Source organism: Bufo gargarizans, chromosome 2 (assembly GCF_014858855.1).
Source record: "Bufo gargarizans isolate SCDJY-AF-19 chromosome 2, ASM1485885v1, whole genome shotgun sequence".
NCBI classification, from domain to species: Eukaryota; Metazoa; Chordata; class Amphibia; order Anura; family Bufonidae; genus Bufo; species Bufo gargarizans.
In genome coordinates, this window is record NC_058081.1 from 76797179 (window position 1) to 76811897 (window position 14719).

A 14719-nucleotide genomic window follows, 5' to 3' on the forward strand; every position below is an offset into this window, starting at 1 on the left:
TGCTGTGTTGTAACATAGGGGTGTTCCATGCCCTGAGTGACGTTGCTGCTCTGATGCCACCAATGTGCAGTGGCAGAGGCTACTGCATGCTACAGGGCGCAGCCTGCACACAGGAAAGTGGGTGCGCCAGTGCCAAATGCTGTGTACAGCCCCAGGGGTGCACCACTGAAAAAGAGCTGCAGACCAAGCCTGGCTAGGGATGTGGAGCTGCAGTGACCCAAAGATGGTTGTGTGTGTACGTGACAGCCCACAGTGACGTGGTGGGAGACCTGTGATGTGAAGGGGCTGCCGGAGCTGTGGTATGGGAGGAGAGGGAGTCTCACTTCCTGTAGGTGTGCCACCAAAGCAGATGGGCACAGCAGGAGGAGTAAGTGTGAAAAGCTGATCATTTTGAGGAGACACAAAGCGAAGGCACTTGAGGTCAATTATCGCCCTGGATAAGGAGGATAATATAGACTATTGTGTATTCGGAGAGTGCTATCTGAGAACAGAGCCGCTTGTCTACCCTTAGGAGACTGCAACCACTAAGAGTACTATGCCCTCTCACTGAGTGAAGTAACTGGTAAGCATATATGTAGTACCCAGGGGAGTGTTGGCAATAGACTTCCTTTCTACTGCTGGCCAAGTAAGCTGTCAGTGGTAATTAATGCTGTGAGAATCAAGTACTCATGTACCCAGGCCAGGGACCAGACATGCCCCCTAAAATTCAACTGGTGTGGCCCGCATCTCACCTCCTGCCACCTGCTGCGTATTTTAATCAGAAATAACTGGAGGAGTTCAGAAAATGGCATCTATTGAGGGTCACAACAGAGATTGTTTAGGGCAATATATCGTGCTGCTTTGTGGTATACGGTTCTGCTGGGACTGTATTTTGCGCTGTGATATGCTGACCCTGACCACTTGTGTTGCCCTGCCTTCTGTCAATTTGGACCCCCCCCCCCACACACACACATAACATGGGGCCACTTAAAATTTTATTTTTATTTTTGCAGGGCCACTTTAAAGGGCTTCTGTCACCCCCTAAAAGTCATTTTTGTAGTGCGATTATTCAATATATAGTGCTCTTACCTTTTTGTGTGGCTTAGTTTCTATAAAAAACGCACTTTTTTCATATGTAAATTACCTCTCTACCAGCAAGTAGGGCGGTTACTTGCTGGTAGCCGCCGCATCCTCCTTTCAAAAAAACGCCCCCTCCTCCTGTTGATTGACAGGGCCAGTGAGCGCTCTCCTCCTCCGGCTGGCCCTGTCTGCATTCCAAATCTCGCGCCTGCGCCGTACCGGTCTTCAGTCGGCGCAGGCGCACTGAGAGGAGGACGCTCTCTCTGCCGCTCCTTCCTCAGTGCGCCTGCGCCGGGTGTAGATGTGACGTCATCGGCCCAGGCATACTGAGGAAGGAGCGGCCGAGCGAGCGTCCTCCTCTCAGTGCGCCTGTGCCGACTGAAGACCGGTACGGCGCAGGCGCGAGATTTGGAACGCAGACAGGGCCAGCCGGAGGAGGAGAGCGATCGCTGGCCCTGTCAATCAACAGGAGGAGGGGGCGTTTTTTTTAAAGGAGGATGCAGCGGCTACCAGCAAGTAACCGCCCTACTTGCTGGTAGCGAGGTAATTAACATATTATAAAAGTGCGGTTTTTATAGAAACTAAGCCACACAAAAAGGTAAGAGCACTATATATTGAATAATCGCACTATAAGGATTATAATTAGCCCAAAAATAAAAAATGACTTTTGGGGGGTGACAGAAGCCCTTTAAGTTCCCAGTCCGTCGCTAGCAGTACCCCAGACTGGGGTTCTGCAATTGCATGTAGTGTACATTGTTTTATATTGTTATGTATGTTTCCAGATGATATTTCCAGCAAAGGAATGGATGGCAAATGGTTGACCAGGAACAGGGTGGTTAGCCCCCCTCTTGATAGGGGTGGGCCAGTCCTGCTTCCTGCCAGGATGAGGAGTCCCGGTTGGGCTACAGACTAGAGAGGAGGCACACTACAGAGCTCCTGCATCTAAAGAGGATTCTCCAAAGTAAATTACAGTTATATACTGCCTGTGTCCTCTCTATATCCACTCATTGAGTTAAGTAACTGTATTACCCAATATATGTAGTACCCCAGACTTCGGGGAACTACAATTGTTTATAGTTTGCATTGTTTTATATTGTTATGTATGTTTATATGTTTCCAGATGATATTTCCAGCAAAGGAATGGATGGCAAATGGTTGACAAGGAACAGGGTGGTTAGCCCCCCTCTTGATAGGAGTGGGCCAGTCCTGCTTCCTGCCAGGAGGAGGAGTTCCTGTTGAGCTACAGACTAGAGAGGAGGCACACTACAGAGCTCCTGCTCCTAAAGAGGATTCTCCAAAGTAAATTGAGAAGACATACAGTGGAATGAACAGCTACATCCAGCATCTGAAGACACTGCTGACACCCAGGACATTACTAGGCCAGTACAACCTAAGTGCTAAACTGCAGCCATCCAACCTGCCTCCATATTTTTTATTGGTGCCAGAAGATTTCCCTCAAAATATGCTGCTACTGGGTGTATTTAAAGTTCTATGTTGCATTTAGTAAAAAAAGATGATTAATTCTGGCCTTCTGCGATACCTCATTTCCGCTGCACCAATCCCCAGGGAGCAGTGGCCTGAGGGAGTACACTGTGACACAACACCTCATCAGGGCCACTACCACTCCCATTCTCTGCACTGCCTCCTTTGGGGCTTGCAAAATATAGGCTGCGATATGTTAGTGATACAGTGTTTTTCACATATCATGCCCTCCCGTGGAGTATGGATACTTTTATACTAGCGTTGCCGGAACTTCCTGCCAGATCCGGAAAGCCGCGTACAAACGAAAAAACTTTTTCCGAATCCGTTAGTCGGATCCGATGAAATACTGGATCCATCTCATCCGGAATAACAGATCCGGTATTCAAAGATCAAAAGCAAAAATAGCTCCTCCTATGTCCCGGCCCATACGCAGACCGGAAAACCAGATGCGGCAATTTCCGGAACACTTGGTACCGGATCCAATACATCTCTATTGAAATTAATGCTGGATCCAGCAAGTGTGGTAATGTTCCCGGATTTTGTCTGGTTAAATACCGTACAAGGGACGGAACGTAAGACATCCTGATGCATACTGAACGGATTGCTTTCCATTCAGAATGCATTAGGACAAAACGGATGCGTTTTTATTTTGGTATTGAGACACTTTACCGGATTTCAATACTGGAAAAGAATAACGCTAGTGTGAAAGTACCCTACGTTTGTGTAACATATTGTGCAGTAAAGTCCTGTGTTTGCTGCACGTGCCTCTGTCTGACTTATTCTGCGCTATTCAAAGAACTCGTAATTTTTTATGAAAGGGAAGTCCCCAAACTGATTTAATTACTTACATGACCAAAAGTTGTATTTTTTTTTCTTATGACGAGAGCTGGTTCCAGGGTGGGAGGGAGTGATCTGAGGGTGCTTACTGTCAGTGATGAGTGCAGTGCCAGCTCTGACACTACACAGATGCCTCATGTCCTGCCTGGAAATGCCAACTCAGACAACTGCTTTCCTAGAGAAATGTCAGCATTTCTGCTTAGAACTCACTCCCACATGCAGCTGCATTGGAAAAACTATAGGAAGAGAACTTACATATACTGCATACTCCTCAACATTGAAATTGCAACACCAAGAACACAAGCCGTAAGGTTATGCAAACCGAGAAAATCTGGAAAAGATTACATTTTCAACTACCTGTGGCATCTTGGAGGGGCATAAAAGCCAGATTAAAAGCAAAGTTTTATAGCCACATGAAACCTCAGTAATTGAGTCAAGTCGTGTGGGATGATTGTGTGATGCCTCATGTTCTTCAGCGTGTCAGGTATCTCCACTGAGAGGGACAGAATCCTTAAACTAAGAGACCTAGTTCAGTTCATTACTGCGGCAGATTGCTACGTGTATAGGCTGAAATATCAGCACTGTTCAACGTTGTGTCCAGGTGGTTGGGAGAACAATGAAGAACTGGAATGACAGCAAGAGGTGGACAGAGGAGAACCTCTGCATGGACGGATCGTCTGATTAGAAGAATGGCGCGTCGTGATCCATTCTGTACTGCAAGTGAAAGTGGACGTCACATCCCAAGCCTAGGGCGGCAAACAGTGTCTACACAAACCATCAGGCATCTGCACGACATTGTCTCAAAGCTATCATGGTGTACAATAAGACGACAATGGAGATCCTCTTCAGTGATGAGTCCCACTTTCGTCTCAGATGCAATGATAGCTAGAGATTCATCTGAAGACCACATAGGCAACATCATGACAAGGCCTTCACAAGGGAACATCAAACAAGTCCTAGTCCTGGGATTATGGTGTGGGGTGGCATAATGTATGGTCATCAGAACCCTCTTGTCATTTCAGGTACACTAACAGCTCACAAAGAAAAAGAGGGAGTAAGCACATCCCAGTGCGCAGATGCACATCACCATGGCTGAAAGCACAAAAGCAAAATTATTTTTGCCTGTCCACCAACGACAAGGTGATCTCTTTAGGACAGGAACCTACACAAAATACTACCTCCTCTGGTGCCACTAACGGCGCAGCGTTGCATTAATTTGGTCATGGAATCAGTTTTACTGCCAATTCTCCAAAGTGTCCCAGGAGCCATTTTTTCAACCGGACAATGCCAGGCCGCATGTTGCTTGTGCTACTGTGAGCAGCATGTGGCCTGCAGCATCTCTGGACTTGTCTCCTATCGAGCACATCTGGGACATCATTGGTTGGAAATTGCAAAATGAGCTGCCAGCAGTGGATCTTGATGATTTGTGTGCCCAAGTACATTCAGCATGGAAGAACATTCCTCATACCACCATTTATAACCTCACTGATAGCTTGCCAAGGAGTGTAAGTGTATTACTGTGCGTGGCGCTCATACTCGGTACTGAATAAACTGAGATATTTTTAATATTTTGTTTCCATTTGTTATCATTTGCATATCATTATCATGTCTGACAATCCTGTGATTTCCAGAATTCCTTGACTTTTCCTTCTTTTCCACTTTTAACAGCCCATCACAGGCTACAAAAATAGAGTGATTTTATAAATACATTGCTTTACTTATCTAGTCCTGATTTTTCTGTAACATGAGGTTTTCTTCTCCGTTCACTTCATAAGCTAAACTCTGCTGCCTTGTTGTTTACCATGACGCTGTGCATGATGGAAACTCAGATGACACAATGGTTTACATTTAGTTTTTTTGTGTGGTGAATAAAAAAATGCAAAACGCTGTAAAATTTTTCAAAAAATGAGCCTTCAAAAAGTTGCAAGGCCCTATAGTGCAAGTTTTTTAAGCCAAAATTCTGTAGCGCCGGTCTTGATAGATTTCCCCCTAGTGTCTAGCATAATGGCAGCGGTGTGTATATGTATTCATATTGATTTGACTGATGATTTGGTTTCACATAATGTCCCTATAACAAGTCTGACCAAAGTCCAGGGCACAGGCAGGAAGTGTTTTCAGAAGGAAGAGGGGCTGAAGGCCTTCGATAAGTCTAATACTGGTCAAATACATCATATTTTGGCTGAAAGCTCTCTCTCGCTCTCCTGCCCCTCCCATACACATGCATGCTCAGTTCGGCCAAGCATGCATGTAAAAGGGCAGAAAGACGCCGTCAGACTCATCTAGCAGCAACTTACCCTCAAGAACAACAAACCGATCAGGCAATGGAAATCCAACTGCCTGATGAGGTCGGATGCTGACCCATTCATATCAATGGAGCTACAAAAAAGGCGGACAGCAGGCCGTGTGCGGTCCGTATGTTCGTTCTGGCAAAAAGAAAGAACATGTCCTATTCTTGTTCGTAAAAACATAGGGTGGGATGTGTGGAACGGAAAAATGCGGAACACACACAGCCGGTATCTGTGTTTTGCGGATCCACGGCTTGCAAACTGCAAAACGGATACAGTGATGTGCATGGGGCCTTAAAGGGATTGTGCAGGCAGTATATGTTGATGACCTATCCACTGGATAGATCATCCATATGCAATTAATGGTGGTCGAAAACCTGGTACCCCCGCCAATCAGCGGCCGCGCTCCATGTGAGCGCTGCTTCTTCTTCTTTACACGGTGTGTCGTCTCCCTTGCGGCGGTGGCGTAGTATGAATGGAGTGAGGACTAGTCATTACACTACACTGCCAAGACTTTCAAGATAAAGAGCAGTGTAATGAAGCAGTTCTCGCACGGAGCGCTGCCTCCTCTTTAAAACAGCTGATCGGCAGGGGTGTCGGATCCCCACGATCAGATATTGATGACCTATCCTGACGATAGGTCATCAATATATACTAGCTGTACAACCAGTAGAAGGATTGTATCACAATCTGCAGCCCTGGTGCCCTGTAGATTGGAATGACCACACACATTATCCATCTCACGAGCCATGGACTGGGCCTGTGTGGAGTGTGATGTGACACCATGCTCTTGCATAGGCCAGGGGTACTCCTACTAAGGCTCCATTCACACGACCGCAAATGGGTCCGCATCCGTTCCGCAATTTTGCAGAACCATTCATCCTCTATGGGGACAGAATGGATGCGGACAGTACACAGTGTGCTGTCCGCATCCACAATTGCAGAGCGTGGCCCCGATCTTCGGGTCCGCAGCTCCGCAAAAGATAGAACATGTCCAATTCTTGTCAGCAGCTGCGGACAAGAATAGGCATTTCTATAGGGGGTGCCGGCTGGGTGTGTTGCGGATCTGCAACACACCACGGACGTGTGAATGGTCCCTAAATCCTAAGAAGGATTTGGAAAAGGGAAAAGCTTCCGCAGGGGGAATCTGTGAGGAGGGGCTGCACGGCCCTGGAGGAGAAGGGCAAATTCCAATGTATCGAAGACACCTGTTACTGGGGAAAATATGGCCTCAATGTTCTGCTCTCAGGAGCACAGGGATCAATAACCGGTTTAAAGGGGTTGTCCCACGAAAAATATTCTACAGTTTTCAAACCAGCACCTGGATCTGAATACTTTTGTAATTGCATGCAATTAAAAATTTTGCCTAGCCACTGAGTTATTCAATAAAATGTATCTGTATAGCGCCACCTGCTGTTTGTTGTTTCTTATTTCTTTTACCTGCTCACTGAGATGGCCGCACATGCTCAGTTTCATCCTTCATCCACCTCCTGAGCTGTGATAGGGAGAGCTGGGACACGCCTCCTGAGCTGTGATAGGGAGAGCTGGGACACGCCTCCTGAGCTGCAGAAGAGAAGACACTCCCCTGAGCTGTCCGCTTTATATAAATCTAGTAGAGCAATGAATGGGGAGATCTCTGGATCAGTGTGAGGTACAAGGCTGGTTCTAGCTGTGTTAGAAAGAGCTTTTCATGTACTATAGGATGTCTGGTTTTCATTTTTTTACATTAGTCATGGGATAACCCCTTTAAAACATCTCTATGGTCACCAGAAGAATCACAGGAAAACTATAGGAAAGAGGTCACCGCAAATCAAATCACACAGAAGCTGAACTAATTTAACTCTTTAATGCCAAGTCTTATAAATAATTCCAGTTAAATTATAGAACAAACAGCTTCATATTCATTTATTTGAAGACAGATTTACAGGACTACAGCGGAGGCTAAAATCCCATGGCATCCCATATATTCTGGTGTACAGCAGGAATGGTATTGTACAGTGCTTCCTCGCTGAGATTTATATTGCACATCCGCCCTCTGGTGTTTGGATTGAGTATAGCAAGTATATATTTTTAAATTTCACTTTCATATTAAATGGCGCTTCTTGGAATTTTTTTTATAGTCATATATATCTTTTATTAGATAATGACATGAAGGAAATCTCTGGGGCAAAATTGTATATTTTAATTCTCCATTCTTAGTGCAGGAGTACTAAACCTCTCCGTCAAGGAACCTAAAGGAAAATGTATCTAATAATATTTAAATATATAGACATGAACTGGAAATAGTAAGTTTCTCTTGGCTGAGAACTAATTTTATTTTTCTCCATACTATAATTCATGTGCAGTAAATCCTCGACGCTGCAGAAAAATCAACTGTTGCTCTTAAAGGGGAGTCAGTTCTCCTGACTTGTCTGTCTAAGGCACCATTCACACGTCTGTAAAATGGGTCCGCATCCGTTCCGCAATTTTGCGGAACAGGTGCGGATACATTCATTTTCAATTGGGCCGTAATTTGCTGTCCGCATCCGCACTTCCGTTCCGCAAAAAAAATAGAACATTTCTTATTCGTGGCAGCAATTGCAGACAAAAAAAAAAGGGTATTTTCCATGAGAGTGACGGCGATGTGCAGTCTGCTAAATGCGGAACGCACATTGCCAGTGTCCGTGTTTTGCAGATCCGCAAAACAGATAGGGACGTGTGAATGCACCCTTAGTTTATGCTTGCATTACTCAAAAAAAACAATGCTGGAACATCTTTGTTGGCATGTTGCTCTGTTATTCCTCCCTGAAATGAATAGATTGACAAATGGGTGTTACTGTTCAGCTTTTCAGAGGGATGTGTCCCTACAGTATTGAACGGCCCAATCAGTGCTGATAGAATGACAACACCTTCATTCAGACATTTTCCAGGAGGAATAACAGAGGGTCAAGCACAAGCATTTATTTACTAAAGCAGACATGTCAAGCAAAATTGTTTTAACAGTAGGTGGATTTACCTCTCAAGAACCTATCGGCACAGATTTGTGGCAGCTTAGACTCTTCATCTAGTGCCCTGGATGTCCTCCTGTAACTGCGCATGGCAGGCATTCGCTATAATTCAGGGATGGCCAACCTGCGGCTTTCCGGCTGTTGTAGAACAACAACTCCCAGCATGCAAAGGCTGCCTACAGCAGGGCATGGTGGGAATTGTAGTTCTACAACAGCTGGAGAGCTATATACACACCAGCAGGGTTGTCACCCTTCCCGACAACTGCTGCAGTGTCACACCACTTAGTCAATGTGAGATCGTGTAGTTGAGCTGGAGTGAAAACACCGGTGAAGCACAATCACGTATCAAAAAGGAGAGAATCATGACATAAATGTTCTCCGCTTGCATAGGCGCAGCCTGCTGATATAACCGGAGAAATATAAAGAGGATGCTCGACCCGGCTATTAAAAAGACAAAAAAATAAAATAAAAAGCACGAAAATGTTACAGTATGCTCAGGCCGAGCTGCCAGAAAGGATGTTTAGGAGACATTTTTTTTTTAAAGGGATTTTCCAGGTGTATAATATTGATAATCTGTCCTCAGGATAGGTCATCTATATCTACTTAGTGAGGGCACCGACGAGCCCTGCATGGCATACCAAGCACAGCGCCGTACATTGTATAGAGGCTGTGCTTGGTATTGCAGCTCAATTGTATAGAGGCTGTGCTTGGTATTGCAGCTCAATCTCATTTACATGAATGGGACCGAACTACGCCTAGGCCACGTGACCGACCAGAGGCCTCTTCAAACGGTCAGACCCCCAGAGAGCAGATATAGTTATGACATGTCCTCAGCACAAGTCCTCTACATTATACTCCTAGAAAACCCCTTTAACATACATTTAGCTAAATTACATTCTTTTCGCATCAGTGATACATTTATTTTGTATGTACAAGCACAGGCCTTCCTCATCCCCACTGTGGTGTGACTTCCCTGTCAATTGGGATTGATTATCCACCATGGCCAAGCAATCAATTTACACTAAAGAGGTCCAACTTTTATTATCCCATTGTTTTTAGGTCTAAAATTCTGCGCAAACTAATTCCTTCATAGCGATTGGAGCCCTTAGTCCTGTGCATAGACTAAATACCTGTAGCCGCCACCAGAGGGAGCTTACTGAATACTGTGTTATTGCTGTGATCAATATATATATACACAATATGCAGCCTGCTCCCTCTAGTGGTGGCTACAGGTAGTTTGCATATTCCTGCTTAAAGGGGTATCCCCATATAAGAAGTTACACCCTGTTGGTGAGAGTCTGATCGCTGGGACCCCCAGAATCACGAGAATGGAGAGAATAGATCGACTGGTCAAGCATGCCCCATGCTGCTCCATTCATTCTGTATGGATTAAGTATATCTCCAGCAGTCCCAAAGAGAATGAATGGAGCAGAAGTGCACATGCTCGACCTTGCTCCATCAGGACAGGAGTACAGGACCTCTATTCTCAGGATCAGTGGGGGTTCCAGCAGTCGGACCTCCACCAATCCTTTAGTCATCTCCAGTGGATAGGGGATAAGAAGTTAGCGGAATACCCCTTTAATGGTTTGGTGACTGTAATATTACAATAGGTAGTAAAGCAATACATTATAAGAGGGCAAAGGAGAGTAAAAAAAGTAAATAAAGGGCAGATAAGATTTAATAGTACCGTTTACAGATCACAGTGGAGGCCGCTATTTTGTAACGTCATGACATATGTCCAAGCTTATAGGGTAACTCTGGGCAAAAACTGAAATTATCTTCTGCCTATTGTAGACTCTAGTCTCCCGGTCTGCTTGAAGCATAGTCATGACTTGCCCCATACTCTGCATGAATAAATACTCCCTCTACTGGACAGATCAAGAGCCAGCAGGGCACGTCACATAGCCATTACGTGGCCCTAATGCGTCACTTTAAACTACCACCTCCACTGTAAGCAAGCGCTGGCCGCCCCAAAATCCAGGCAGCTTGGCACATTGCAAGAGCACAAAGGGTATTTGATCGGCTTAGCGATTTTCTGAAATTACATAACATGGAAACCAGACATACATATAGACATGGCGGATATTAAAAACAGGATCCATTCATACACAGACAATTTATATCCCGTGGAGGGCGCACACAGTCGGTCACAATATCAGGATTCCTCGCCAGGGGTTCATTCGGGATCAGCACGAGTCTTCAGGGAAGGGATGAAGAAGAGCGTGGATATAGAAGATATCTATGTGGGGATGACCCCGGTGGCCAAGAGGATGATGAGCAGGAGTATGACCCCAACAACGACGCAAATTATAGCGATCATCTTTGCGTTTTTCCACCAGTATTTCCTGGCAACTTTCTGCGATGTCGTCTTGAAGTGTTCAGACTGAAAAAAAAAGGGACAATAATAGGGATAAGAGACAATGAAGTAGATGATCGGAGACATCAGGCTACCTGGAGGGGAGAAGAGGCGCTCCACATATCCACACAAGCTGCCCACTTCATGGAAACCTCCTTCGAGGAGGACCCTACCATAAGGGTATGGCCGCACTGTGCGGCGAATTTTGCTGCGGATTTGCGGTGGATTTCAGCCTGAGGAATATATGGACATACATATGGATTTGAAATCTGTACCACGGGTCAATTTCTGCTGCAGAGGAGAGTGGCTAAGAATAAGATATGCCTAAATCTCCAGCAATTCTGCTGAGGAAAACGCACAGTGTATACGCCATGTGTGAACCTGCACACGTTGTGGAATATGCAAGAGTTTTTCACGTGGATTCATGTTCAGAAAAACCGCCGTGTGTTACAGTACCAGCAAAGTGTATAAGATTACACAGATCCCATGTACACTTTGCGGATATTTTCTGCGTGGAAAATCTGCAGCAAGTCAATTAGGTCTGCGTTTTTCACCCTTTTTAGTAGAAGGGTGAGATCTCCAGCAAAATGGCATCTAATTCGCACAAAAATCCGTAATTAGAAATAAGGATTTTGGCGTGGATATGCCGCAGAAAGCCACACATCTCTGCATGGAAATTCGTGTGGATCTTAAAGGCTACCTTCACACGGTTTACAGATTTTCGTGTGGATTTCTCTGCATTTCCACACCAAATCCATGTGTTGCTTGCAGATTTTCTTACCGATTTTAACGCAGCGCCAATCTTACCCTTTGTAAAGAATAAAAAAATTCACTTTAAAAATGCACACAAACAACTGACGTGCTGCAGGTTTTTAAAATCAGCTTGGTCGGTTAATTTCCAGATGGAAAAAGTAAGTGTACATGAGATTTAGCAAATCCCATTCACTTTGCTGCGTTTTTGTTGCACGAAAATCCGCAGGGAAAAAACACGCATAGTCTGCAAGGTGTGCAGATACATAGTGCGCATTACGTGCAGAGTAACACAGTGCCAGATTTTCAAAGTATTATGTTCACAGGGTGGAAAAGTTGGTCTGCGGAGCGGATATTGAAATCTGCAGCAGGTCAATCCTTTGCGTGGCTCTTCACATCATATTTCACTCTCTGCAATGCAAAGGATAGTATCTGGAGCAAATCAGAGTCTAAATCCGTAAGACATGCAGATACGGTGCGGAAATGCAGCGAATTCTACATAAACTATACTGCCGTGTGCACATAGCCTTAGTGTTGCCCAACAGAGCAACTATAGGAACGCACCTGCTGCCCAGCCAAGCCCCCATGGTCCAGAGCTGCAGCAACTAGCCACCATACAGCTGAATGGGTATTCTTATCTTCCTCTGGGAACCCCACCTAACCTGAAAAGGGGGGTCACTGTGTCCCCTTTATTGCTTTGCTCTGAACATCAGCACCCTAACTACCTCCATGCAGGAACTGCAGCATGGGCCCGAGAACTCTGAAGGTGACCGGACACTAAACCAGCTCTGTGACCCCTTACTTTTCAGAATCTGTGGGGGTCCCAGAAATCAGACCCTTGTGACCATAGACTGATAGCCTACCCTGCCTGCTAGCTGGTATCACCACAGGTGACCTGAAGCGTACTGCCTACCTTCTTTACTACTCCTGCAACAGCATCAAAAGCTTTTACAATACTGCTGGGCCATGTGGTGCGGATCCCCGGAGGTCATGCATGTAGGTCTGCATGCTGGCTGCAATCACTCGGGGGTCCTATATGGAGAAGCATACTCACACTGGCCTCCAGGTCCTCTGTCACATTTCTCAAGTGGTCCAGGTTCTCCCCTCGAGCTAGGATTCGCTCCACATTTTGAGACATAATATTCTTCACACCCTCCACCTCACTCTGCAGGTCCCTCACGCGATCCGGGGCCACTTGGGCCGAAGGCCCTCCTGTCTCCTGAAAATACAAAAATAAAGGAATGTTATTATACAGCATGACCGCAACCTGCAAGACAATTCCTTAGTTCTCAGGCACGTTATATAGGTTATACTTACCCCGCTCCCCGGAACCCGCGTTGCTCCTGATGCCCGCATGGCCGCTGCAGCATCTGGCCGGTGTGCGTATGAAAATATCCGGCCATGAGGGGGGGGAATGATGGGATCTTGGCCAGCCAATAGCAGGCCGCGATGGGAACAAGCCTCCCTAGCGTCACCTGCTATACTAGGTAGGCTCGTCCGATCCCGGCCTGTGATTCGCTGACCAGAAACCCCCCTCCAAGCCTATACCACCCTCGTTGCTGGATGTTTTGATCCACGCAACGAGGCGATGCAGCAGCGGCCATTCGGCCATCAGGAGTGACGTGGGTTCCACTATAGCCATCATACATTTTACTTTTTATAACATGCATTTCAGGAGGACTTATCATCTGCACTTTTAATGCTAGTCTTGTACCTAAAAGTGTTGTCCCACGAAATACACAAAAAAAAAAAAAAATGCACCTGGATCTGACTAGTTTTGTCATTGGATGTAATTAAAAACATTGTATGGCCACTGAGTTAATCTATAAAATCAATTTGTATAGCGCCACCTACTGTTTTTTCTTTTCTTTATTTCTCTGTCCACCTGGCTAAGGTGGACGCACATGCTCAGTTCCATCATTCAATTTGCTACAAGTTACAGGGCGAGAGTGGCAGCAAAAAGGATGTTCCCCATTGAGCTGCCAGTCTGATATAAATCTAGCAGAGCAATGAATGGGGAGATCTCTGGATCAGTGTGAGGTACAGGACTGGTTCTGGCTTTGTTAGGAAGACATTGGCATGTACTATATGATGTACATGGGATAAGTATAAAGTGGAACTCTGGACAAAGACTGAAAATTCATCTTTAGATCATATCCACGTTTCACATATCACATGTATGTGGTTATTCATTCAAATTCAGGTCTAGGCTTCAGCTGCGGCCTAGTAGAGGACAGTAGGTAATCTATGAAAAGGTTGAACTTCTGGTACAGAAAATTTTGAGGACTGACCCAAGCAGAGTTTACTAAGTGTTTAACGTGGCTGAGGTGCCGTGGACCTTCTTCAGTCATACGCCCTTCCCCTGAGGGTTATATCAGTGCATAAATGGAGAGCCAGTCAGCTCTCAGAGATTGCTACCTGACGACCACTGTGAATTATAACCATACTATGGCCGTTCAGCCTACAGCCCTCTCTCCACCCTTCCACACACGTGCATGCTTGGCCTCATCCAAGTATGCATGTGTCCATAACAGAGAGAGGGGAGAAAGAAAAGGGTTCAGGCAGGGGAAATTCAACATGCTCAATCCTCATCTCCCACAAACCCCGAACTGTCAGGGAAAAGTCAGGGAAAAGTCAGGAGACCCCCCCCCCCCCCCCCACACACACACACACACACACTCACTAGATCAGGCATCCTCAAACTGAGGCCCTCCAGCTGTTGCAAAACTACAACTCCCACAATGCCTTGCTGTAGGCTGATACCTGTAGGCTGTTCAGGCATTCTAGGAGTTATAGTTTTGCAACAGCTGGAGGGCCGCAGTTTGAGGATGCCTGCTTTAGAGGGTTAGCAGCTGCTGCCAAAAAAATAAAAAAACACAAAAAAACGGCAGCCAATATTTATCTAAGAAACGTAGATAATTCAGGCATCAGATTTACTGTGCCTTTAACAGGACGGCGCGCGT

General features: G+C 45.7%; 1 protein-coding gene and 1 long non-coding RNA gene across 2 annotated transcripts in view; one reads left to right on the forward strand and one right to left on the reverse strand.

Annotated features, from left to right (window-relative positions):
- The first annotated feature begins 409 nt into the window (after window positions 1-409).
- LOC122925567 lies at window positions 410-2987 on the forward strand. The gene is made up of 3 exons (XR_006387636.1): window positions 410-562; window positions 1842-2070; window positions 2180-2987. It is a non-coding gene; the product is annotated as an uncharacterized LOC122925567 (long non-coding RNA).
- Window positions 2988-7494: 4507 nt separating this feature from the next.
- Window positions 7495-14719, reverse strand: part of VAMP8 (vesicle associated membrane protein 8) — a 41567-nt gene continuing 34342 nt past the window's right edge. Inside the window, exons 2-3 of the mRNA XM_044279218.1 lie at window positions 12811-12975; window positions 7495-11033 (exon numbers count right to left, since the gene is read on the reverse strand). Coding sequence (XP_044135153.1) covers window positions 10890-11033; window positions 12811-12975 — 309 coding nt within the window. The 3' untranslated portion in view covers window positions 7495-10889. The remainder of the gene's footprint in view (window positions 11034-12810; window positions 12976-14719) is intronic.